Below are 25813 nucleotides of genomic sequence, written 5' to 3' on the forward strand. Positions count from 1 at the left end.
TTAAAATTTAAAATAGATGATGGCCTGGATCACTTAGGATATGAAGAGCAACATTCCTATTAGAGAATTCTAATTGGACCATCCATCAAAATGGGCTTAGAATTGCACTAAATTTATATCAAAAGAGATTTTTTTGCCTTGTTACCAAATGGTCACACGTTTTGTTGGAACCTGAATCGCAACTAAGATTTTTAATTGGAAGCAAAACACTGAAGCAAGAGTTGGCAGATGCCCTTGGTATCCAGACACTGACCAGAGCTGTAAGAAACACTGAGATCAATCCAGTCTTCTCTTCACCAAGCAGATAACTTGCTCGTAGTGCTGAAAATGGGCATGAGTGAGGAGAGCAATCCTCTCACTTTGTTTCAGAAAGCACTCTGGTGCTTCAAGCAAAGCAACTCTTAATAGAACAGAAACCTGATCACAAACAATCTATAAATAAGAGCGACTGAGCCTGGAGGGAACAGGCAGCACACAGGCTCAACAGCAGCAGCAGCAACAACAACAAAAAGGTCTTTATTTGCTTTTTCTGGCTAGGTATGTGCAGTGCAAAAGCAAAATGAGACTGTTGTTCCCATAGAACAGTCATGGTCCAAAGTGAGGGGGGCCAGTTGTCCGTGGACCAAAAGGTGATGTCCACGGAATGAGATGGTTTAAGAAAATAAGTTTCTCAGGGACAAGACAAGGCTGTCCATTGTCCCCATATCTCTTCAACATAGTACTTGAAGTCCTAGCCAGAGCAATAAGACAACTAAAGGAGATCAAGGGGATACAAATCGGAAAGGAAGAGGTCAAAGTGTCACTATTTGCAGATGATATGATAGTATACATGAGCGACCCCAAAAATTCAACCAGAGAACTCCTTCAGCTGATAAACACCTTCAGCAAAGTGGCAGGATACAAAATCAACTCAAAAAAATCAGAAGCCCTCCTATATACCAAAGACAAAAAGGCTGAGAAAGAAATTAGGGAAACAACACCCTTCACAATAGCCACTAATAACATAAAGTACCTTGGTGTGACCCTAACCAAGCAAGTGAAAGACCTGTTTGAGAAAAACTTCAAGTCTCTGAAGAAAGAAATCGAAGAAGATATCAGAAGATGGAAAGATCTCCCGTGCTCATGGATTGGTAGGATTAACATTGTGAAAATGGCCATCCTGCCAAAAGCAATCTACAGATTCAATGCAATTCCCATCAAAATACCAACTCAATTCTTTACAGACCTTGAAAAAAAGATTCTCAGCTTCATATGGAGAAACAAAAAACCCAGAATCTCCAAAACGATCCTGTACGACAACAGATCATCTGGAGGTATCTCCATTCCTGATCTCAAGCTGTACTACAGGGCAACAGTAATAAAAACTGCATGGTACTGGCATAGAAACAGAAAGGAGGATCAATGGAACCGCATAGAAGACCCAGAAATAAATCCACACACCTATGAATACTCGATATTCGACAAAGAAGCCAATTCCATTCAATGGAAAAAAGACAGCATCTTCAACAAATGGTGCTGGACCAACTGGATGTCTACATGCAGAAAAATGAAAATAGATCCATATTTATCACCCTGCACAAAACTAAAGTCAAAGTGGATCAAGGACCTCAACATAAAACCAGATACCCTAAATCAATTGGAAAAAAAAGTGGGGAACAGCCTAGAACTCATTGGCACAGGAGACAACTTCCTGAACAGAACACCAACAGCACAGGCTCTAAGAGCAACAATCAATAAATGGGACCTCATGAAACTGAAAAGTTTCTGTAAAGCAAAGGATACCGTCATCAAAACAAAACGACTGCCTACAGATTGGGAAAGAATCTTCACTAACCCTTTATCTGACAGAGGACTAATATCCAGTATATACAAAGAACTAAAGAAGCTGAAAAGCAGCAAACCAAGTAATCCAATTAAAAAATGGGGAACAGAGCTAAACAGAGAATTCTCGACAGAGGAATATCGAATGGCAGAAAAACACTTAAAGAAATGCTCATCCTCATTAGCCATCAGGGAAATGCAAATCAAAACGACCCTGAGATATCACCTTACACCCATCAGAATGGCCAAGATGAAAAACTCAAGCGATAACACATGCTGGAGAGGTTGTGGAGAAAGGGGAACCCTGCTCCACTGCTGGTGGGAATGTAAACTGGTACAACCACTCTGGAAAGCTATCTGGCGCTTTCTAAGACAAATAGGAATAGTGCTTCCTCCAGACCCAGCTATACCACTGCTAGGTATATACCCAAAGTTTGTTCAAGTACACAAAAAGGACACTTGCTCAACCATGTTTATAGCAGCTCTATTTGTAATAGCCAGAACCTGGAAACAACCCAGATGTCCATCAACGGTGGAATGGGTACAGAAATTGTGGTATTTTTATACAATGGAATACTACTCAGCAATCAAAAAGGAGGAAATCATGAAATTTGCAGGCAAATGGTGGGATCTAGAAAAGATCATTCTGAGTGAAATATCCCAGAAGGAGAAAGACAAACATGGGATATACTCACTTATATAGACCTATAAGATATGATAAACATAATGAAATCTATACACCTAAAAAAAGATAATCAATTGAGCGGACATGGGGTAAGATGATCAATCCTCGTTTAGAAAGACAGATGGGATGTGCATTGAACGTATGACAGGAGTCTACTGAGCGCATCTGAAAGACTCTAACTAGCAGTGTTTTCAAAGCAAAGACTCATGACCAAACCTTTGGCAGAGTACAGGGAATCATAAGAAAGAAGGGGAGTTAGTCTGATGGGGAAAGGATAGGAGCTCCACAAGGACCAAATATATCTGGGCACAGGGTCTTTTCTGAGACTGACATTCAACCAAGGACCATGTATGGATATAACCTAGAACCTCCACTCAGATGTAGCCTGTGGTAGCTCAGTAACCAATTGGTTTCCCAAAGTGAGGGGAACAGGGACTATTTCTAACAGGAACTCGATGACTGGCTCTTTGGTCTCCCCACCCCCGAAGGGAGGAGCAGTCCTGTTAGGCCACAGAGGAGGGCTTTGCAGCCAGTCCTGAAGATACCTGATAAAACAGGATCAGATGAATGGGGAGGAGGTCCCCCCCATCAGTGGACTTGGAAAGGGGCACGGTGGAGATGAGGGAGGGAGGGAGGGAGGGACTGGGAGGGAATGAGGGATCGGGACACGGCTGGGATACAGAGTTAATAAAATGTAACTGATAAAAAAAAATAAAATAAATAAAAAAAAAGAAAAAAAAAAAAAGAAAATAAGTTTCAATACAGAGCAAGATCAAATTCAAATTCCAGAAAAGTTAACATTGAAGTTTTCTGCTTTTGTTGCTGTTGTTGGTGGTGGTTTGGTTTGGTTTGGTTTGGTTTGGTTTGGTTTGGTTTGGTTTGGTTTGGTTTGGTTTGGTTTGGTTTTCTTGAGAGAGGACATGTAAATCAAGCTTGCTTTAAGCTCCGCCATGAGCCTCCTGAGAGCTGGGATTTTAAGCATGCACAGCAGGATTGGAAGTTCGTTGTAAGAACTGATCAATGGCTAAAACACCAAAAACTTCTTTTATTTGTATTGTTTCTTTTCCTCACCTTCCCTTGCCTACTCTCCCTAGAATACTCTGTTACAACCTTACAGACAGGTGCTTGCAGGTACAGAGAAGTGTGTGTGTGTGTGTGTGTGTGTGTGTGTGTGTGTGTGTGTGTGTGTATCCTAGTATGGGCAAATGAAGCTGCCTAGCTGGAGCCTAGAGTGGAAAAAGCGCTGAGAGAGAAGACAGAAGTGATTGAATCTGAAGATGAAGAGCAGGGCTTCCGAGCTGCAAGGGCCACAGAAGGCTGTGTTTCACACTGCGTTCTGTGTGACTGCCGTTCCTCAGACTGTGTTATGCAGCAGTCTGATGGAGAACTCTGCTGTTTGCCTGGTCCATTGGTCTGAATGCTGAGTGAGACAGATAGAAGCTAAAATTTTGTTTTTTTTCTTCAGAGAAGGAATACTAATGTTTCAAGGATCCCCTTTTGCTGCTGTGTGGAGAATCTGAGTAGATCCCAATGGCCTCGAATTCTCTTCCTGAGAGCCTCCTGAGTGCCTGGATTATCAGGGGCAGGTGAGGAAGAGATGCAGCACCAGTGACGGTGGTTCTTGTTATTTTAGTCCTGGGTCAGTTCTTAGGAAGAATTACAAGATGGCCGGCATGGCGCATGCTTACAATCCACAGGACCCAGGAGACTCATGGAGGAGTTTAAGGTCAGTCTGACCTACATCCCAACTCTCACCTGATCTACAAGGAGTGTAGGAGGGCAGTAAGGGAGCCAAAAGGGGACAAAAGGACAGCTTAGCCGTGACCCAGGATGACATGGCCCAGGCAGCGGTTGTGGAAAGACTGATGGGTCACTGACTGGTTCACACAGGTATTTTGACAGACACTCCCATAAACCTCTCTGAAAGATCACATATGTCAGTGTAGACAAAAAGGAGATTCAAGAATAAGGCAAGCGTGAGCATGTGTGCATAGGGGTTGCTCATGTACACATGTGTATATAGACCCACGTATATTCACATGGGTCTAGAATTCAGAAGAAAGATCTAGTGGCGATCCACCTTTGGACCTGGGTATCAGCAGCATTTAAAGCCAGGAATCTGAATTCAATCACCAGAAGGGAATGCAACCAAGGACTAACCCTGCTTAGGGGAGAGGAATGAAGGAAAAACAAAGGAGAGGGAAGCAGCAAGAGAAGGAAGAAGCCCTCTCTGGGAGTCAAGAGCAGAGCTCATAACAGCGGAGCTTGTAATTCCAAGGTAAAGGAAGAAGGGACTTTGTGTGGAGGCTACATAGAGACAGAAGCCTTGGAGACATTCAAGAGGACCTCTTCTTGGAAGCAAAGATGGAAAATGTGGGTCTAAACTTAGGGGAACGGGGTAACATAGGCTTTAGTTGTCTGTGCTTGTGTAGCTGTAAGCATACATAAGAATTCCAAGGGACAACATAAAAGCCTTGAGAAAAGAAGGCTGAAAATAGAATCCTGAGGAATATCAACAATGGTGGCACCAGTAGAGGCAAAGGAAGGCACCTAGCAAGTAGCCAGAGGCCTGGAAGTGTATCGTGTCAGAAAAGTGTTCTAGAAGCTAAAGGCAAACAGAACGCTCTGCTCTATAGCTCAAAAAACAGCAGGGACAGAAGCCTCCCACACAGGATCCTACTTCCTTTTTCTGGATCTCACGTCTCTTCTAAGAATTAGGACTTGAGGGCTGTATCAAATCCTATCCGGCTCAAAGACTGTGGGAAGTGCCTACCTCACTCCAGACTAGTGGGCTGTGTACTACTTGATATTTTCCCATTAAATACAGTGCCAGTTGCCTGCTATTGTAAATGGTTTAATAATTCACTTCTTTTCTGTCCTGTGTTGAAGGCCAGGGTCTCTTGCATAGCAGGCAAGGACTCTGCCACCTCAACACCCAATAAGCTACTCCTTTCGCCATTTTTCTTTCACTGAATAACATCCCACTCCCTGGCCCCAACCTGCCCTAACCCCATCTCTCTCAAATTTGCCACTTGAGGCTAACTCCTTGTGTAAGAGTGGAGTCTATGCCAAAATATTTATCTCTTCACTGACCTGTGAAATCATGGGAAGCAGATATGTTAGCATTCTTTTCCCAGCTATAATACAGTATGTGGCACAGAGAATATGTCCACCAAACTGAAACATTTGTATGTGCAAAATGCATCGTGGCTTCCAAAGTTTGAAATACTTTATCCAAAGTTTATTCCAAAGTTGTTTGAAATACATTATCTCTGGTGATAAACTGGTTCTACAGTCAGGTTATTACTTGTGTCATAATGTTGAGGAGATAGACATTTGGCTTCAACCTTCTCAAGTCCCAACAGATATGAAACAAAACCATTAAAGCTCAACTATAAAGTCATTAAAGGCTAAGACAAAGTCCTCATAAGAGGTAACATCTATGTACAGAAAGGGTAGTTTAAAACTTCTAAGTAATTTAAAGTTATAAATGCAAGATAATTTGAGGCTCTGGGAAAAACATCCTTTTATCTAAAAGCCAGTCACTGTGATGAAAAGTACACGGCTAGCTTTTAATAGTTTCATGGTATTGCCATAACTGCTGTCAAAACAACAATTCTAAGAATCTCAAATAAATATTGTGGCATAATCTCTCTGAAATGAACCTGTGATTCAATTGCAATGAAGAGCGGGTGTTTTACCAAGGCCCAGCAACTCCAATTAAGGAGTCTGATACTACGAAGTGGTTGCTATCAGCAACGAGAGCTGGACAAGCCAAATATAATACTAGGAAAAAAAGGAGGAAAATGGAAGAATAAATAGCTGAAGCTCTTTCATGGCAGGGGATTGCTTTAGACTCACAGAAATACCATTTAAAAACTACTTTCCATATATGATTACAACCAAGGTAAAGCAAAGGATTAGTTGGAACACTCAGAATGATTGATGGGCCTTGAACTTTAGCCCCCTTGAGTTCTCACAACTTGGCTATGAAAACACGCACAAATGTTTATTTTTAAACCTCTGAAGAACAGTTCCCACAGCATTATCGCTTTAGCACGTTATTTGCTTTGCCGGGGCCGGCAACAGAAAGGATAAGACAACTGTGTGTGCTATATGAGAACAATATGCCTCAGGAATTATGACTGATTTCAAGGCAGCTGAGAGGGGATGAATTGAATTCCCAGAACCATGCGTTGAGAAAGGCAGTTATTACAGGTTGTAGGCTTTGGCTCAATGCAGTCTGGAAAGACATTTGAGAGTTCTTGTGAGAATGGGGCTGCAGTGGAGTCTAGAGCTCAAGGATTACTAATTGACTCCCAGGATGGTGTGGGGTGCTAGTTGGTGGAAGGCAGATCAGGAGGTTGGGGAATGGAGGGGCAGGATTTAAAATAACCCCGAGATGACCTCCCTCACCCTCAATTTCTTAATTTATAAAATGAAGATGAAAATACCTCGGGGTATTTGAAGCAAAAGGAGCTAACAGCTGTGCATGCACTTCAGTAAAAAGAACGAGGCACCAAATATAAAGGCGAAGGGGGGAAATACTATTTTCATGGGGCCAATTATTTCACAAATGAGGAGGCGAGCCCAAGACAGGAGTCAGCTTTTGCTCCCAGTCATATCCAAGGCTGAGCAGGAACCCAACGTGAGCACGCGTTCAGCATCTGTTGCCCGCATGAGCACACCTGTTCCCTTCATCTTTGCCAAGAAAGACCCCTTTCTAGTCAAATAGTCATTACTTATCCATGGAATTAACTCCATGCTATGCTCCTGTCCTTTATCCAACGTCTCTGTAATTTCTGCACGTCAGCATTTCACATGAGTCACTGTTGTTCTTCTCTCTCTTTTTATAAGTATTTGTCATAGTCTATGTTCACTGCCGCTTAAAAGGCATTAAGCTTGCTTGGTGCTGGTGGTGGTGGTGGTGGTGGTGGTGCTGAGGATGATGGAATCAGAGAAAGAACTTTTTAAAATATAAATTCCTGTCAGAGTTTCTTAAATCTCACTGACATTTTAGACCACAGAACATTTTAAAATAGGAGACTGTACTTTGTTTGCTGAGAGATGTTTAGCAGAATGCCTGGACTCGATTAATCATACAACTTCTTTTCTACTCTGATGTAACAACTAAAAATGTTGGAAAATTACCTATGGTTAAGAAGTACAGCATTGGTGGGCTGGTGAGATGGCTCGGCGGTTAAGAGCACTAATTGCTTTCCCAGAGGACCTGTGTTCAATTCTGGGCACCCGAATGGCAGCTCACAACGGTCTGTAATTCCAGTTCCTGGAATTACTGTCCTCACATAGACATACGTGCAGACAAAACACCAATGCACATAAAATAAAAGTAAAGAAAACATTTTTGAAAAGTATTACATTGTATAGCTATAAATTAAAACTATGATTGATGTTATTAATTGTATTGTTTTCAGAGTCCCTGGGTAGACAAAGTAGAACAGGCACTTAATTTACTCAGTGAATCCAAATAAAATTTAAAAAAAGAGAGAAAAAGACTGCACTCAGCAGTATTTAAAGAGGCCTTATAGAACAAGCCCTTATATTATTATATTATACAATAAATGTTTTTTTTTTTTTTACTTTTTTACTCAAATTAGCACATGAGCCTTTTTCAATAGGTATTTAGTCACGTTGGGAATTATATACTTTTACATACATGATAATCATAGGTATCAGTGGCTTTCCCTATGGCACAAGAATTATAAATATATTTAGGATAAGCCTATTGATCCATCAAGTATAAGGCAAAAATTATTATTTTAAATCTAGAAAAACATTTTATTAAACAGATAACATTTCAGAAAAAAATTAGGAAAAAAGTTAACGTTAAAAATAACTGGGACTAAGAACCTAAAAAGACTGAGACTCTGATTACTGTACTTAAGAAATTACTGCTAGTGAACACAAGGCTCTGATTATAATTGTTTCACCATTTGCCCAAAGCCATCAGTCTTTTCTAAGATTAGAAGTGCTTTAATGCTTCTGGATGACAGAGGACTGATATTCCTAGTGACATCTCAGGGTGGCTTATTAAACAGTTGGATACTGACATGTGTATGTGATTTTGACTTTCAAAACCTAGATTCTGGTCATCAGAACACAGTGGGATTCTGACACGGAGACTTTCTGTATGAATTCTTAAATCCTTGTCAACGGTGGTGTTTTCAAAATGGCCACTAATAAACACACTTGGTGTTCTCATCCAACTAGGAACAAATGTAGATAGAACAAGAAAGATGTGAAAGACCCTTCCATCTCTACTTGCTCATCTTTCTGATAGTGTATTGCATGGTAACATCTTTGTGTATATTTGGGGGGAGGGAGGAGAATCAGGAATTAACAGCAGATCTCTACTAAAGCAATGTATTCAAAAGAAATGAGATAGATTTCTACTTCTGGGCACAGTGTAATAAATTTTGAGAGGTCATGGTCTTCATCAAGAACAAATAGAAAAGACAGATAAAATTTGAGAAACTCCCGGTTAAAAAAAAAAATCTGAGAGCTGAGCAGATGATTAGGTCATGATCAGCCAAGATCAAAAAGAGAAGTAAAGAGAGAAAAGATCCACATTCTGACAAGAGGCCATGATTTTGAAGGAGAGTGGGGATGGGTATAGGGGAAGATTTGAAGAGTGGAAAGAGAAGGGGGAAATGTACTTAAAACGCAATCTCAAAAATAAACAAGAAAAGAAAATCCACATTCTGTGCATTCTTTTCCCCCATGGAATATGCCAGCTCTTGCCATGCACTTATCACAAAAGCAAGAGACTAATGAGCTAAGCGGGAGTCTTCTAAAAGTGAGGTGAAGTTACTGAACTCAGGACTGTCCCAGGACCTGAGGAATACAGCAACTCCCTGAGTCTTGAGCTGAGATTCCCTGGAGAAAAGCACTTCAGAATAGACACAAACCAGAGTTAGATGGAGTCTTAGAAAAATGGCACAAAAATCATCTTAGTTTCCCATTAACTTGAGGGACCTGCTCTCATTCTATTTTCCTCTACTTTATGAAATGGCTTGGGGCTCTACCCATCATCTAATAGCCCTCAGCTTTCAAAACATTCAGGCTCTTGCCTCATCTACAGAGTGCTGCAAAGAGCTGCCCTACTCAAGGGCCCATTCTTCCCAGGAAGGGTCCCCATCAACGGCTGACTGAGGCAAAAGTTGAAAGAGCTGGCTATTTGGCTGATCATGGGCTGATTCTGACTGAGACCAGTTACCTTCCTAGAGCACCCTCACATATGGCTGAGGTTTAAATAGTACTGGATCATATTCCAAATCTTCCCTTTCCCAATCAGAAAAGCTGATTTCTTTCCTCTCTACAACAACAACAACAAAAAAAAGCTGAATCCTAAAATGTAAGTGTATCACAGACTTCCTCTTAATGACTATTTCTAGAGAACCCAACTTGTAATAATTGGTCTCAGTAACAGTCCAAGAAAGGGGGTGATAAGATAGAGATATTGGCCTGGAAAACTCAGGGAAGAATGAACATAAAGATGTCATCATTAAGACCTAATTGACTAGGATCAGAAGGAAAGAAAAGAAGACCTCCCCTATCAGTGGAGTTGGAGAGGGGCATGCATGCAGAGGGTGGAGGAAGGAAGGGATAGGGACAGGAGGAGGGAGGGAACCACAGGGGGGATACAAAGTGAATAAAGTATAATTAATAAAGAATTAAAGAAAAAAGAAAAGAAAAAAAATGTCATCATGGGTGACAGGTGCAGACAGACACCCTGGCAGCACAGACTGACCCAGCTGTTAAAACCATCATCAAAGGTGAATTACAGTAGTATAAGTTATTCAAAGGAATGAACTAAATAGAATAGAATGCCTCACCAAATGTTCTAGCAGTATAGAAAAATAGTTACTCTAAGAGAAATAGGTTGAATAGGGTTTGTTTTGTGAGGTGTGTGTGTGTGTGTGTGTGTGTGTGTGTGTGTGTGTTATACATATGTTTGTCTGGGTGCACACACAAGTGTGGATATGTCTGTCAGTGTTCTACTGCTGTGAAGAGACACCACAGCAACTCTTATAAAGGAAAGTATTTAATTGAAGGTTGCTTAGAGTTTCAGGGGTTTAGTCCATTATCAGCATGTCAGGAAGCATTGTAACACACAGGCAGACATGGTGCTTGTCAGGAAGCTGAGAGTTCTACGTCTAGATCCATGGGCAGCAGGAACAGAGAGTGCCATTAGGCCTGGCTTAAGATTCTGAAACCCCACAAGGACTGGAGAGATGGCTCAGCGGTTAAGATCCTGAAACCCCAAAGCCCACTCCAGTGACATACTTCCTCCAACAAGGCCACATCTCCTAAGCTCAATCAAGTAGTACCTCTCCCTAATAACCAAGTATTCAAATATATGAGCCTAAAGGGACCATTTCTGCTTAAAACCTGACCGTGGGTGTATGTGCTTGTAAGTGCTCATGCCTGGATGCCTGACCTCATTACCCTTCCACCTTGTAAAATAAAGCAGGGTCTCTCAATCAAACCCAGAGCTCCACTGCATAGCAACTCTCCTTAGGCAGCTGCGGATCCCCTGTCTCTGCCTTCTCAGAATGGAATAAAAGGCAGGATTCACTCCCACAGGGCATTTACTTGAGTTTTGGGAATGAGGAACCAAATTCTGGTCCTCACTCTTCATTCTTGAACAGCAAGAGCTTAATGACTGAGCTGTCTCTTCAACCCTGAATAGCTTTTGGTGAGTATTAATACAGTGGGAAAAAAAAAAAGATAATTTTAAGTTAAATGCAATCCTTACATAAAACTGTCCTGTTTGGTTTATTGTCCACTTGGCCAAACCTAGGGTTATCTGGAAAAAAGAAACCTCAACTGAGAAAATGATCCAATGGCCTATAGGAAAGACTGTAAAGAATTTCTTGATTGATGATTGATATGAAAGTGCCAAGCTCACTATATGCAATACCACCCCTGAGCGGGGTTATATAAGAAAGCAGGCTGAGCTAGCCATGAGAAGCAAGCCAGTAAACAGCTTCCTCTGTGGCCTCTACTTCAACTCCTCTAGACAGGCAAGCCTGAAGGGGCAAACCAGTAAACGGCTGGGTAAGACTGATGCCTCCCTGGTCTTTACTTCAGTTCCTGCTTCCAAGTTCAACTTCCCTCGGTGGTAGACTGTATACTAGTCAGGATTCCCTAGGGTCTTGAACTTATGGAATGAATCTTTGTCTCTCTGTCTCTCCATATGTATATATACACGTATATGTATGCATGTAATTTATTGAAATTCCAACTAATTCAACAATGGCTATCTATGAATGGAAAGTCCAAGAATCAAGAATCTAGTAGTTGCTCAGTCCCATGAGAATGAGTGTCTCAGCTGGTCTTCTGTATAAGCTGGACTCCTGAAGAAGTAGGCTCCAGTGAATGTGCTGGCAAAGCAAGGGCAAGCAGATGAAGAATGAATAAACCTTTCCTTCTTCCATTGCATTATATAGGCTTCCAGAAGATGGTATAGCCAAGACTAAAGGTGTTCCTCAAGATCAGGTTTAAAGGTATATTTGTTGTTATTTTGTTGCTGATTGGCCTGACTTCTGGTACTTGCTACTATGTATTTAATTGGCTCTTGGGGTGGGGGGCATGCAGGAGATGGTTCAGATTCCCCACTGCCACAAGAGGGAGGGGTGGCACTGGATCACCACAGCCTGTGAGACATCAAGATGGTTTGGTGTAGCCTGCTGCCTCAGCTTGGTCGACTGTCCCACTCCCTGAGGTAGGTTGAAATAGCTAAGGCTTGGAATTGCCTCAGTCTGGAGTGTCCAATGCAGTGGGCTTGGGGTGGCAGGTTGCCTCAGCTCCAGCCTTACAATGTGTCATCCCTCCTCTGTCTTCCAGCCTCAAGATCTGGATGAAGGGAATGTTGTCTTTCTGTCTCAAGATCCAGATTACAGGTGTGCCCTCCATTTCTGGCATGTAGCTCATTACAGATATAGTCAAAATGACAACCAAGAATAGCCATCACAGACTGATTTGAAAGTGTAAGCCAAATAAAGCCTCCCTTCCCCAAAATAAAACTGCAAATAGAAGTTCCCAAATATGACTAATAATATCTTCTGGATCCTACCATAAACATTAAAAGCTTATTGCTAAACCATATACTTGAATCATAGAACATGGAAAAAGCAAACTAGCAATCACTTGGAAGCATCATCTTTAATGGCTAGCTTTCATGGTGATGAAAAGGTGCTATGCATGCTACCCTAAGAGAAAAGTAATTATCAGTCTTACCTAGCTGTGAACTCTGTGAGCTAATAATGACTGCCCTGGAAAGACATACCCACTGGAGCAATAGTGGCATAAATGTCACAGAAGTAACCAACAACTTTCTGGTTGGAGTTAAAGCCTGTTCCGCAGTAGTAAACTCATACCTGGCACTATGGTAGAGATCAAGAATCTATGGTTAAACAAGTTATAGGCTCTGGGGCAAACTACTACTATTATTCTCTAAATGGACACAGTATTAAAATGACTCCTGATAATTTATTGTTATTTCCATAGACTAGTGCATCTCTCAACCCTCATCAGAGAAGCTTCTTTTTGCAGTAGATAGAGTCTAGCACCTTACAGGCTGACCAGTGGATGGCCGCACACACAAGAGTATATGGGCAGCAGAAATCATACTCAGAAGACTTTTTTAAAATGAAGATACAAAGTTGGGTGGACAGGCAAGCAAGTAGATCTTAGAGGAGTTGAAAGATGGGGAGTGAATATGATTAAATTACATTATGTAAAATTTTCAAACAATTAATAAAATAATAAAGCAAGATTGATAAAACTCCCTCTGTTTCTGTTCCATGTACAGGGAAAAGTGGTATGCGTGTTGAAAGTGGGAAAATGCAGTCAGAAACCTTTGTAATACATCTGCCCAATAAATTGCATCTGTATTAGTCAGCTTTGCATCACTCTAAAATCTCAAAATGCCTGAAATAAACTGTTTAAAGAAAGGAGAGATTTGGTTTGCCTCAGAGTTTCAGAGATTTTGGTCCATGGTTCCTCACATTTACTTTGGGACTGTTTGGAGTAAAACATAATGGCAAAGGCACATGGTAGATGAGCCTTCTCACCTCAAGGTGGCTGGAAATCATAGAGAAATAGAATGAGCCAGTGTCTCAACACCCACTTCAGAGGCTAGACCCCAGTGACCTAACTTCTTCTACTGTGCTCCACCTCTTTGAGATTTCAGAAACTCTCAGCAGTTGTTACAGGCCAGTAGACAAGCCTTCAGAAAACAAGATTTTGGGCAACATTTCAGATCAAAACAATAATGAAGTATATCCATGCTGCACATGAAACTGTAAGTTAATAGGACCATTGGAAATGGGCAAATATTTATACAATAGAAAGGACAAAGTAGCAATTATTCATTTTTTAACATATAATTGAATTCCTTATGGAAAGACAACTTAAAGTCAAAGGGAGATACCCTAGTGCTCTCATCAGAAGTGTAAAAAAGAGAAAGACTGAAAATGCCAACATCAGGAAGGGATGAGAAAAAGATGGCTTTCACACACAGATTTGAAGAGTATAAATCCATACAACTAGTTTAGAGAACTATTTCACTGAACATGTCCACAACTGTGTCCAACCAAAGACATGTGCAAAAATAGTAACAGCACTGTTCTTCATAATAACTGAAACTGGACCAAACTCAATGATCATCAATAACAGACTAGAGAAATATAATGTTGTGTAACTGAGTATTAGAGCACTTCAAGCAATGAGAAAAAAATGGAACCTGCAATAAACACAATGCATTGCTCAAGTGTAATGTTAAGCAAATGCAAAAGGATACAAAGGTGTCACACATTATTTAGCTCAATTTATATGAGCTTCAGTAATAAGCAAAGCTACCTGAAGTGATGGAAGTCTTTGGCAAAGGTGAGGTGATTAGGAAGTTTATTGTGGGCATTTCTCAGTCTGGTTATTATCCTGCTTCTTAATCTGGAGTCTTCTCATTTAGTTAAGACTGTACAACACTTACGTAGATATCCCCAAGTGGACGGTATCTGAATACAAACTTTAAAAGGAAACACAGACACTTACATTGCTTTCCATGTTCCTGCTGCAGGGAGAAGCAGATCTTGCTGACATTGTTCTTGTTCTCAGTGTGGTCTACAAACTGAGAGCATCTGAGGGAATCTGGCCAGGAGGAGTTCACCATCCCCAGGACAGACTCACACCCTTCTTTTGCAGCCTCACAGAAAGATCTACAGGGTAGGAGGCCACGCCTAAATGGAAGGAAAAACAGGAGATATTAATATTGTTATAGAAGAGTTCTCAAGAGAATAATATTGATATTAAATTTACCCACAAGCAACTTAATGTAGACAATTAACTTGCGTTTCCTATGTACCATCAACAACTTAAATTTCTGTATTCAGTCCTATGACTGTTTCATCCACCCAATTATGTGGATTCTGAAGATAATAAACTAGTTTCAAAACACATAGTGTAGTCATTTATTGTAGAAGCACTTTCTCCCAAATGATTGTTCTTAAGCTTCCCATGTTAAAATATACTGGTCAACCAACAGAAAGAAAAAAGGGAAATGGAGGCCTCCAATTTGAAAGAGTAAAGTAGGTCAAAAAAATATGTTACACTCACTTTTTATCTTTCCTTTGAGAAATTCAATTCAAACTGTCTCTCAGAGGCAAATATAGAAAGCTGATTTTTATCCTCCCTGGCCTTCAAGGATACTGCATACAGACAACTGGCAATGCGGAAAATCTTGTGTACTTTAAAAAAAAAGTGATTCCCCATTTGTTAATAGTAAAAGCAGTGATGCCCTAGGAACTATCCTCCTTGTATGTAAACAAACACTCCCAGACCCCCCCCCCGTCTGCTCTGAGGATTTTAACTTATATGCTACCAATGTCAAAACCATGAAATGGTTTCCTCTCAGAGCCAAGTGGCTTTCTCTGCCTCTCAGCTATAGGTTGTATCTTTTTTCCTTGCCTAACTCTGCCAAAGGCATTTCAAAGGACTTGAAAAAAAAAAAAAAAACTCAGAAAGAAGTAGAAACTTCATGTGACTGCCATCAAGGCAACTATTTCAAATCTTGATATCACAAAGTCATACAATATTGGATCTGTACTAAACCTATCCTGGGAAGCACAGGCCTGTGAAGATTCTGGAGTGGAATCAAATATCACACACTTCTTACTCCCGGCTTCACAATGGCAGAGGTAGGGAGAGAAAGCTGGTGTGTGAGCTTCCAGTCCTTGACCTCTATATCTTTTAACAATATCTATTCTTGTATAATAACTGGACTTTACAAACCCCTTGATCAAACAAGCTCATCTACCATACACCATTTGTTACAGTGATTCAGAAACATGATGGGACTTGACATCTAGTGGGTTATACTGGATTTTTACATGATGTTTGAGAGCCTTGGAGGAGAAATTCTGTTATACATGAAAAGTGGAAACGGAGTTCTCAACATTTGTGTTGTGTGGTGCTGATGGGTCATACTCAGGGCATTGTCCATCCTGCTGATCTAAGATTTCCCATTCCCTGTCCTTATTTTGAGACAAGATCTCACTAAGTTCTCATGCTGGCTTTGAACTCACTGTATAGCCTAGACAGACCTTGAACTTGTGATCATCCTGCGTAAACCTACCAAGCTACCTATATTACATGCCTGCATCACCAGGCGCCCCTCATGAGTCATATTCTAATAAAAATAATTCTATTTTAACTTTAAAAAGTTGAAAACTATCTTTTAAAATAATCTGTTTAAAATCAATAAACCTGAGTTCATGGGGGCTCACAGAGACTGGGACAATAATCAGGGGGCCTGCATGAGTCTAATCTAGACCCTTTGCATATATGTTATATTTATGTAGCTTTGTGTTTTTGTGGGACTCCTATTTGAGAGAGCAGGGGCTATTTATGGTGCTTTTGCCTGCTTTTAGGACATTGTCTTCCTGCTGGGTTGCCTCAGCTAGCATTAACATGAAAGAGTGGGGGTGTCTAGTCTTATTGCAAAATGATATGACATGTCCGGTTGATATTCCTGGAAGGACTTCCCTTTTCTGAATGGAAACAGAAGAGTAGTAGATGAGGAAGGGAGAATGGGAAAGGTTTGGAAGGAGAGAACAGAGGGGAAATTGTGATCAGGATGTAATATATGAAAGAATAAATGATTACAAAATAAAATAATAAAAAGATAATGCAAGGATCTGTTTAAATTAATATGTAACTAAATTTGATAGTACAGGAAGAAAAGTTTTGCATTTGAACAAGTTACATTGAGAACATAAAACATGAATTGGTCCTGATAGCCATTCTGGAATATCTCCATCAGTGTTTCTATTGCTATGATAAAACACATGGCCAAGGCAACATACAAAAAAAAAGCAATTAATTTATGGTTTACGGTTTCAGAGAGTTGAAGTCCGTGATGTTAGAACAAAGGTAGGGCAGCAGGAAACACTGAGAGCTCACATCTTGACCCACAAGCAGGATGCAGAGAAAGCCAACTGTCAACCCCAAAGCCTGATTAAAGAAACACACTTCCTCCAACAAGGTCACATCTCCTAATCCTTCCCAAGGAATCCCACCAGCTGGAGACTAGTTTTCAAACACACGAGCATATTTCAGCTATTCTCACTCTTACCACCACAACACAATTAGATATTGCAGAATCAAGAGTGGACAAGTCTCCCCAGTAGTTCAGGAAACTTTCTTCAGTTCTGAGGCTACATATTCTTCACCATCTGTGTCTTTTTTCATGTACCGAAGTTAAGTTTTTAACCCAGAAACGGACTCACTGTCATGGACTCGTACTCTCTACCATGCTCATTTTCCTAAGTCCTCCACTCTAGATCTTCCCACAGATACTATGCCACTATCTGACCTTGAGCCAACAGTCCATTCATGCCAGGACTCAGTTTCCTCAGTGAGGAATTTAGAAAAGCTCAAGTTTAGACCATTTTCCATAATTCATTTATTATGAACATTTTATAAATTTTAATTCATTCTTTAGAGCAGTGTTTCTCATAGGAGTGCTGAGGCTATGATAACCCTATCAGCATGGCTGAACTGCAAAAAATAACAGACATTTTTCTCAAGGTTCAAACTGAGGATATATAGGAATACTAAAATACCATTAGGCCATCTGTTCTATAATTAGTGCCTAGGAAAAATGTCTAAAGCATTTCCAAATAAGTCTCCTAAGAGGTGTAACCAACTGAGACACATGAGATTTACATGGCTGGACTGGAATATGTGAGCTGGGGGTAGAGTATTAATAACTATGAGCCCTTGCAAACTGTGAACAAATGAGGAGCCATTTGTTATTGTTTTGCCTGAAATTCAGCTGCCTGTGAAGGACAGATGTGTTTTGCTTTCCATCACATGGAACAGGGTGGTGAGACAGGCTACACTATTTTGGAATATAAGTATCTATATCCAAGCAACGATACACTGGCAACTGAAAAACAGTGCTTGGCAGAAGGGAAGGACTACTTTGACTATCAGAATGACTATTTTAGAAAGGGTGACTGTTCTTAAAGGATGTGTGATACATTTGGTGTGGTGCATGCTAATTCAAGGGAAGGAGCTGAGTTCTGATGTACCTCTACAATTATCTGTTGACACGTTTGATTAATTTGGAAACATGGTAACTCCACAGTGATAATAAGGACTTGTAGAACTTGCACCAGGGAGGATGTTTTTAAATAATCAATTTACCAAAACTATTGCTCATCTAATCTATAACGTCATAACTGAATTTGTTCACAGGAAATTTTATTATGATTCATCTAAAAGGATATAGATGTTTATCTAGAAATAAGTGTAAACAGCCATAAAAGTGAATTTTTTAAATAATCTAGAGATACAAAATAAACTTCTATGGCCAGTAGGCTTTTAAGAGTTATAAATCATATTTTCTATCAATGTGAACTACTCTGTAGAAATGTTTCATATAAATTCTTTGAGAATTTCTTGTGACCACCACCCCTGCCGTGCAATATATTTTGATCAAATTCATCCTCACTTCTCCCTCTAATGCCTTCCAGATTCACTGTCACCTACCTCCTAACCACCAAATTCGTGCCCTTTCGTTTTTAATAAGCTTTGAGCCCAAGCTGTGCTGTCCATATACTCCTGAATTTGGGGCCATCTTTCCCTCCCCCAAAACACATCAACTGTTCACCAGTCCTCGGAGGTAAGATCTCAAAAATCGCCTTCCCACTCTATGCTAGAATGTTGGCTGGCCTGACCTTGTGCAGGTGGTCACAGCTGCTCTGGATTTACAGCTACAGTGACTGATCCAATCCAGGAGACACTGTTTTGTTCTGGTCCCCTCTGATCTCCAATCCCTGGCTGGGGTTGTGTGAAAACAGACAGTCCATTTGTGGCTGAGCCTGCTACTGTCACTTATTTCCTTCTCTGCACTTTGATCAGCTGTGAGTGTCTGCATTACCCATCATCTACTGCATAAAGGAACTTCTGTGATGAAGACCAAGAGCCGCACTAACTGATGGATATGGAGATACAAAGTTAGAGGGTAGTTTGATCTTACATCCACTGAAAAGAATAATAATGGTAGGCTCATCCCTAAAACCTGTAAGATCCCCAACTCAGACTTCTTGGCCAGATTTACAATATGAGGCATATGTTTCCTCCTGTGGAGCAGGCCTTAAATCCAAACAGAAAACAATTGGTTACCCCAATAGCATTTTTGCCACTATCTCACCCAGGGACATTTGTTACCACACTGGTCACTGTTGTAATTCACACAGTTTACAGCTGGGGAAGCCTCTTTGAGGTGGAAGTTTCTGGTTTCTTTGGAAACTCAGTTGTGTCATGTGGATACGTCTTCTTCTTTTTTTTTTTTTTTTTTTTTTTTTGGCTCCAAGTGTGAGATGTGGGAATGTTAACAGGCAGGTGATATATCTCAGATGAAAACTACCTCATGTGAGGGGCAGGGTTTTTGTGAGCTGGAAAACACCTTTGTGTGGACTCTGAGAAAGGATAATAGAAGCCCACAGACAGTGAGGACAGTGAGACAAGGCTCATTGCATCTCTATGGTTTTCAGCGCTTTGCATCGCTTTGCTTGTTTTTGTAGAGAAAAAATGCTCCAGAGAACTTTCCTTGCTGCTTTGGAGGAGTTTTGCCACTTCAGCAGACTTGTGCCATTTGGTGGAGTCTAGCAGATTCTACTGACTCATTATGCTGCTGTCGACGCATGTTGCTGCTGCTGCTTTGCTGTTGAACTGGACTGCTGGTATCATGACAACTGAGATTGGTATATCCCCAAAAACCCATCAACCCTTATGAACAGGAAGTAGCTCAAAGAGGTCTACAGCCCCTTTCCCTACTAATCTGTGTAAAGTTGGGGATTTGGAAGGGAGGTGGAGGCATTTAAAAACCTTAAATAAAGTAGGTGTTTGAAAAATCTATTACTACACCTCTTGCTTATCACCAGCCCCCAAGTGGATGTTCTGTAGATGCTTTCCCTTGAGTTCCTCAAAAGCAATCATTTCATGTAACTAAATTTAGAAGAAAAAAAAAACACAAGAAATTAACAGTAATACAATGCCTTTGAGCCAAATGTTCTGTTTAAATATTGCCAAGATATCCATTCAAAATCTCATATCACAGTTGTCAAATTTTATTTTTAATAGACTATGCTTAAAATATATTAGAAGAGCTCTATATTTATATTAGAAGAGCTTTTTGTGGATATTGGGGAGGATGATTTGTGGCTGGGAAAACTTAAAATATTACCCATGACCTCTGCCTTCTACTTCTCCTGCCTGTGGAAGCCCCTCCCTTGATTACATACTGGCCTATTGACTTCCTTCCAACCATAGAACTAACGGGATGCCATTTCATTATTGAGCTACATATAATCATAATCTATCTTATTTGTGCTCCACCACCCCTTTCTCTCTTGTTGACTTTGACAAAGCAAGTTGTGGTACATATTAAGGAGATCACATGGTTGGCCTTGAGGGTGAACCAACCATTTCCCAACAGCCCTTGAGAAAATGAAGTTCTTTTAATGACTCATGAACTTAGATATGGATCCTTTCCCGGTCAAGCCTTCAGATAAGGCCTCAGCTATAGCGAACACCTTAATTCATACGGTGAGGCTCTGGAGAGGAGCCAGCTAAGTAACCTTACTAAGGCTCTTATTTACAGAGGTAGTAATACAAATACATGCATTTGTAGCACACAGAGAGTGTGCTAATGTATAACCCAGTAATCAGTAATGATGTTTCCTGGGCACATCACTTTGTCAAAGTCACATTACTGAGTTAACGTACAATTTATGTGTGAGACTTAAACAATCATTTCTAATGCAATCCTAGTTTGTCTTTTTTAGACTGAGCTATTTAGCAATTGATGCTCACAGAGTCAGAGCTGGCCAACTCCTAGAGCCATGACCCTTCCTCAGACATAAAGACACTGTTCATGTCTAAAGAGTCTTGCAAAATCAACTGCCTTCATTTTCTCCTTTCCTGTTGTAAGAAGAGTAAAACTTAAAGAGGAGACGGCTATGGCCCCAGAATTGTTTGTTAGGTGACCACTTCTACATATGAACCAACATGGTGCAAGAATATAAACCCATCACCTTTGCTAGAGATGACAAGACAACAGGAGGCATGGTGTCACTGTGAGGGGTCAACAGAACGTCAAATGACTGAAGAATCCTTACATGTACGTAAGAGAAAGATAGAGTGCTTCCTTTGTCTCTACCTGCACTAGGCATGAAGATGAAGTTATACAAGTGAAAGCTTGCCTTTGCCATAGTCTCCTGTCAGAAAAGAGATGAAGGAAGGAGTCAGAGTATTCCTTACTCTCTTTAGTCTGTAGCTCTAACAGCTAGGACTGTGACTATCTTATCATTATTTGTAATAATCATGGTCCAGGATAGAAAAGATGAACCACTGAAGTTGGAGCAGTGTGTAGTGTTCAATGAAACTACCGACAAAAGCAGTGTTTCCTAATACCAACAAGGGGTGGGGACAAGAGCTATTGACATCTAAGTTTACAAAGGAAAGGAGTAATTGCTGGAATAAGGAAGGCTGCTGCACAGGAGCCAAGACCTGCTATTTAAGATGCACCCAATATGTGCAGTAGGCATAGAGGAACACGAGGTGATCACTATCCAAACTCCCTGTTGTGCATTCTGATTCCCTACTGGTGGCTCCCTCTGTACGAGTCAACATAGAGCCCAAAAGTGATCATTTCTAAAACAGTGTCGAGGGAAGAGCTGGAGCACAGGCATGTGGCAAGTGACTATCAAGAAGTAAACCAAGAATGGCCAGCACATAGCTGCATGTCTCACACCCAACAGGGCTCAACAAATACTTGTTTAGCGAAGAAACACGATGGCATGTCGAGTAAAAGGTTCAGCTACCATTAGCTTAAAACCTGGTAGGAGACTTTATCACTCAGATTCAGTAAATACAGCCATGGCAGGTTTTGTGGGCTGCTGTTTGTGTTTGTCTCAGGGGGCTGCTGCAGAAGAGCATGATTTGGATGGAAGCAAAATCATGTAACTATCCATGAAAGACAAGTGAGTATAATCTCTACTCAAGTGAAAGTTACTCTTGTGGTCTTCTTGAGCCAGAACAAGAAATGATCTCAATCTATTGATTTATTTGATAATTTGTTAATCTCCCACCAATACAGTGTAAACTCCACAAAGCCAAAGGTTCCTGGGCATTATCTTTACAGTGTCTGCCTAATCTACAAGTGGGGACAACACAGGTAGCTGTTGAATTAGTGAGTGAAATGTGCAGAGGATGACTTAGGCACCCTAGAAATAAAGCTGTCAGTAGCAAATGTGGAAGGAGAGCCGTCACCACAGTGCTCTTCTCCCAGCTGAGTGAGCTGGACAAGGATGCAAACCTTCTCTGCTCTCCAGACTCCCTCTCCTTCAGGACTGCAAGTCTACACTTTCCTTGCTCTTCAGTCTTTACATCCCTCCCACATAATAGGAGAATGTCAGTAAAATAGATAATAAACATCTGCAGACACATTGTCTTGTTTATTTGACAACTTGGGGGTTTCACTCTTAAGAGAAAAAAAAAAAACTCAAAAAAAGAAATGCAAACAGATAAAGACATGCTGATTTAAGCCAGCAGGGATAACACAAAGCCATTAAACGGCTCCTGAAAGAATGTCAAAAGACAGGCCTTCTAACTGATGGGACACTGTTTATCTCTAATATGTGCCACACGTACCAAGACCCACAGGATGAGAGATTAGCAAATATCAAAAGCAACTTGCAACATTGCAGATGCTTTGATTTTTTTTTTTTTTTTTTTTTTTGTATCACCAAATGACACCAATGATAAGGGTTTTTCCAGTGAACGGAATCCCAAGTATCATTTTTAAGTTCTAATCACATGCAACTGATACCGAGAATTGGAGAGAAAAGTAAATGAAGATGCCACTGAACTGGGTAAAGGGTGAGTGTCCCAGGAACTGGCAGTAATATGACAAGACATTTTCAGGAAGATTTTGGCTGGCCCAATTCTCCAGGTTTACAACGTGGTAAAATAAAAGCATACTGAATTATGCAACAATTATGTACATTATCGGACCACTTTGAGTCATCGGATGGAGTCTCACCTAAGCTGACATTTTAGGCATAATTTTACAGAGTAGCTCATCAGTGTTGCCTGGCATTAAAGGGAGTTGTGCTATGCTTGGCTGACTGAACAGTCAGCTGACAAGTACATAATAGACCTCTGCTTCCAAGTTAGGAAGTAACTTAACCCTAACAAGTACCAACTCTAGAATACATAGTTTGTAACAGGGTCAGAGTCCACTTTCTTTGACCACTGCCCCATAGCATTTTTAGTATAATTATTTTAATTCTAATTTTCCATATGTACTCAAAGGTGACACAATAAGGTTTTTAAGATACAAAGTCCTTAGCAAGATAAATTAGCAGTGTGCAATTATTCTCTCTAGATAGTAATAACATGAGCTTACAGTGACCTTATATGTTTAATGAACTCTCCAGAGAATGTTCTCATTCCTATTACACAGAATTCAACACAATGCCAGGGCTGCAAGTACATACGTGACTGTCACGGGCTGTGCTATGACATGACTGCTGCAGAGGAAGTCTCCTAAGCCTATATGTTAAGCAAATGTGTTACTATTTAACTGAAACACTATTAGGGCAGTCCAACTGAAAGTGTCGTGACAGCGTCGGGTACGCAAATAGCAGAAATTGCTCTTTATAAGCTTTGTAGCTCTATGTAGCCAAAGTTTTGGTTTTTCAAAAACTATCCCAATGTATTATTGGTATATACCATGACCACTTCCTGGAGACATTTCAGGCTTATTTTGTAATGTGATGAGGCCCAAACAGGAAAATCCTAGCACCTATCCATCGAAATGAAAAGTGTGACTGTCATACAAGAGGCTCTAAGTAATTGATGCAAACAATATGACCAGTTCAGAAATTAGAGAGTAACTGTGAAGCCATTGCCTTCATCAAACCCATAAACTCAGCCACTTCCTTCTGCTTCTTAGGCTAAACCTGGTGTGTTTCTTAGGGGTCTATGCATGTTAAGAACACTTAACATATGGTGAAAACAAGGGGCACCATCAGGCTGCCATGAAAAGAAAATAAAAACCTGGGTGTTGAGAGAAGGCTTCCCTACAGCCAGAACTTTGAGACTAAGGGCTTAAAGTGGGAGGGAATATCTCAGAGGCAAAGGAAACAACATTATGTGCAAAGGCTGCTCAAAAGAGGTTTGTTTGTTTGTTTGTTTGTTTGTTTGTTTGTTGAGAAAGGGAAAGGAAGGTTAGTGAAGGTGGAGCTGGGTCCATGACATAAGAGAGTCAGGAAGGGCTTCAAAAACACAGCATGGAGCTTAGCTTGAAATCTAAGTCTGACAGAGAGCTTAAAAGGATACTGAATGGCACCATGCAAAATGTTCTTAAATTATCACATGGGCAGTGGAAGGGTAGTGGGTCAGGAAATGGAAAGAAGGAGGTGACAATAGAAATCTGGCATCTCCAAACATGGAATCAAGTCGATATAAGCATATGCTCTATCAATAACAAGAACCACTATTTGTGAAGAATTTATCTGCCAGACAGTCTAGACCATAGACCATACATGAACACTTTCTAGAAGTGATAGAAAACAACAACAACAAAAACTGGGAGACACAATAAGAACAGTGAGTAACTTTGGTGGTTCATTTCAACAAGGTTGTTCAGAAAGGTTGTTACTATTTCTTAAATTTGTAAAATTTTATGTTACTAAAAATTCTTACACTTGAAAATGAGTTACAGGAGCGCTGGAGAGATGGCTCAGCAGTTCAGAGCACTATCTGCTCTTCCAGAGGTCCTGAGTTCAATTCCCAGCAACCATCTATAATGTAATCTAATACCCTCTTCTTGCAGATAGAGCACTCATACACATAAAATAAATAAATCTTATAAAAGTGAATTCTACTCTAAGCTGTGGAAATAGCTCAGTCAGTAAAGTGCTTGTCACATAAGAACCTGACTTCAATTCTTAGAGCTTGTGTTTAAAAAAATGAAAAAGGTGGGCATAGTACCACGTGCTTGTAACTCCAGCACTGGGATGTGAAGGCAGGAGAGTGTCTGGAGTTCACTGACTGGCCAGCCTGTCTACTCTGCAAGCTCCAATCCAATGGCACAGTCTCAGAAAACAAGGCAGCTGGTTCCTGAGGAATGAGGATGAGGCTGGCCTCTGGCCACACACACACACACACACACACACACACACACACAGTGTTAATTTGAGGAAGTTCGTCTATTTTCCAGCACATACTTATAGGAATTTAGACTACTATGGGAAATGGTCCTACATTTGAGATATGCTTTCTAATATCTAGTCATCTACCTACATAAAGAAATTTGATTTCCTTGCCCTGGGTATTTCTGCTAAAGCCCAGTCACAGATTGGTACTCCCAAGGAGAAAGTTCATTAGGCCACTCATCAGTTTCCTTACTTCAACCCACCCTGTCACGGGTAAAGACTTTCCCTGCAAAGGAGTAGAAGGTTTGAGTGGGGTGATGGGAAGTCAGCAAGGTTTCTGGAGAACCTTCTAGAAGCTAAATCGAGGCTTATATTTCCAAGCCAAATTAACACCCTCTCGGGGCTGATAAAATTACAAGCCAATGGTTTGAAGGAGGTAGAAGAGGGCAACAGTTACCTATCAAAAGCACAAAAAGACTTGAACTTTACTTCTTATATCAAAACATCATCTGGGTCTAATATTCTGTTAGCTAGCCAATACTTTCTTGCTAGC

The 25813-nt window shown here is 40.6% G+C and overlaps 1 protein-coding gene across 2 annotated transcripts in view; it reads right to left on the reverse strand.

Annotated features, from left to right (window-relative positions):
• The window catches only part of Corin (corin, serine peptidase), a 197164-nt gene that overhangs the window by 113256 nt on the left and 58095 nt on the right, over nt 1-25813 (reverse strand). For both annotated transcript variants that reach the window (XM_060380731.1, XM_060380730.1), the window contains exon 5: nt 14585-14769. In XM_060380731.1, the coding sequence (XP_060236714.1) occupies nt 14585-14769 (185 nt within the window). The remainder of the gene's footprint in view (nt 1-14584; nt 14770-25813) is intronic.

This window comes from Meriones unguiculatus, chromosome 3, assembly GCF_030254825.1.
Source record: "Meriones unguiculatus strain TT.TT164.6M chromosome 3, Bangor_MerUng_6.1, whole genome shotgun sequence".
Classification (NCBI taxonomy): domain Eukaryota; kingdom Metazoa; phylum Chordata; class Mammalia; order Rodentia; family Muridae; genus Meriones; species Meriones unguiculatus.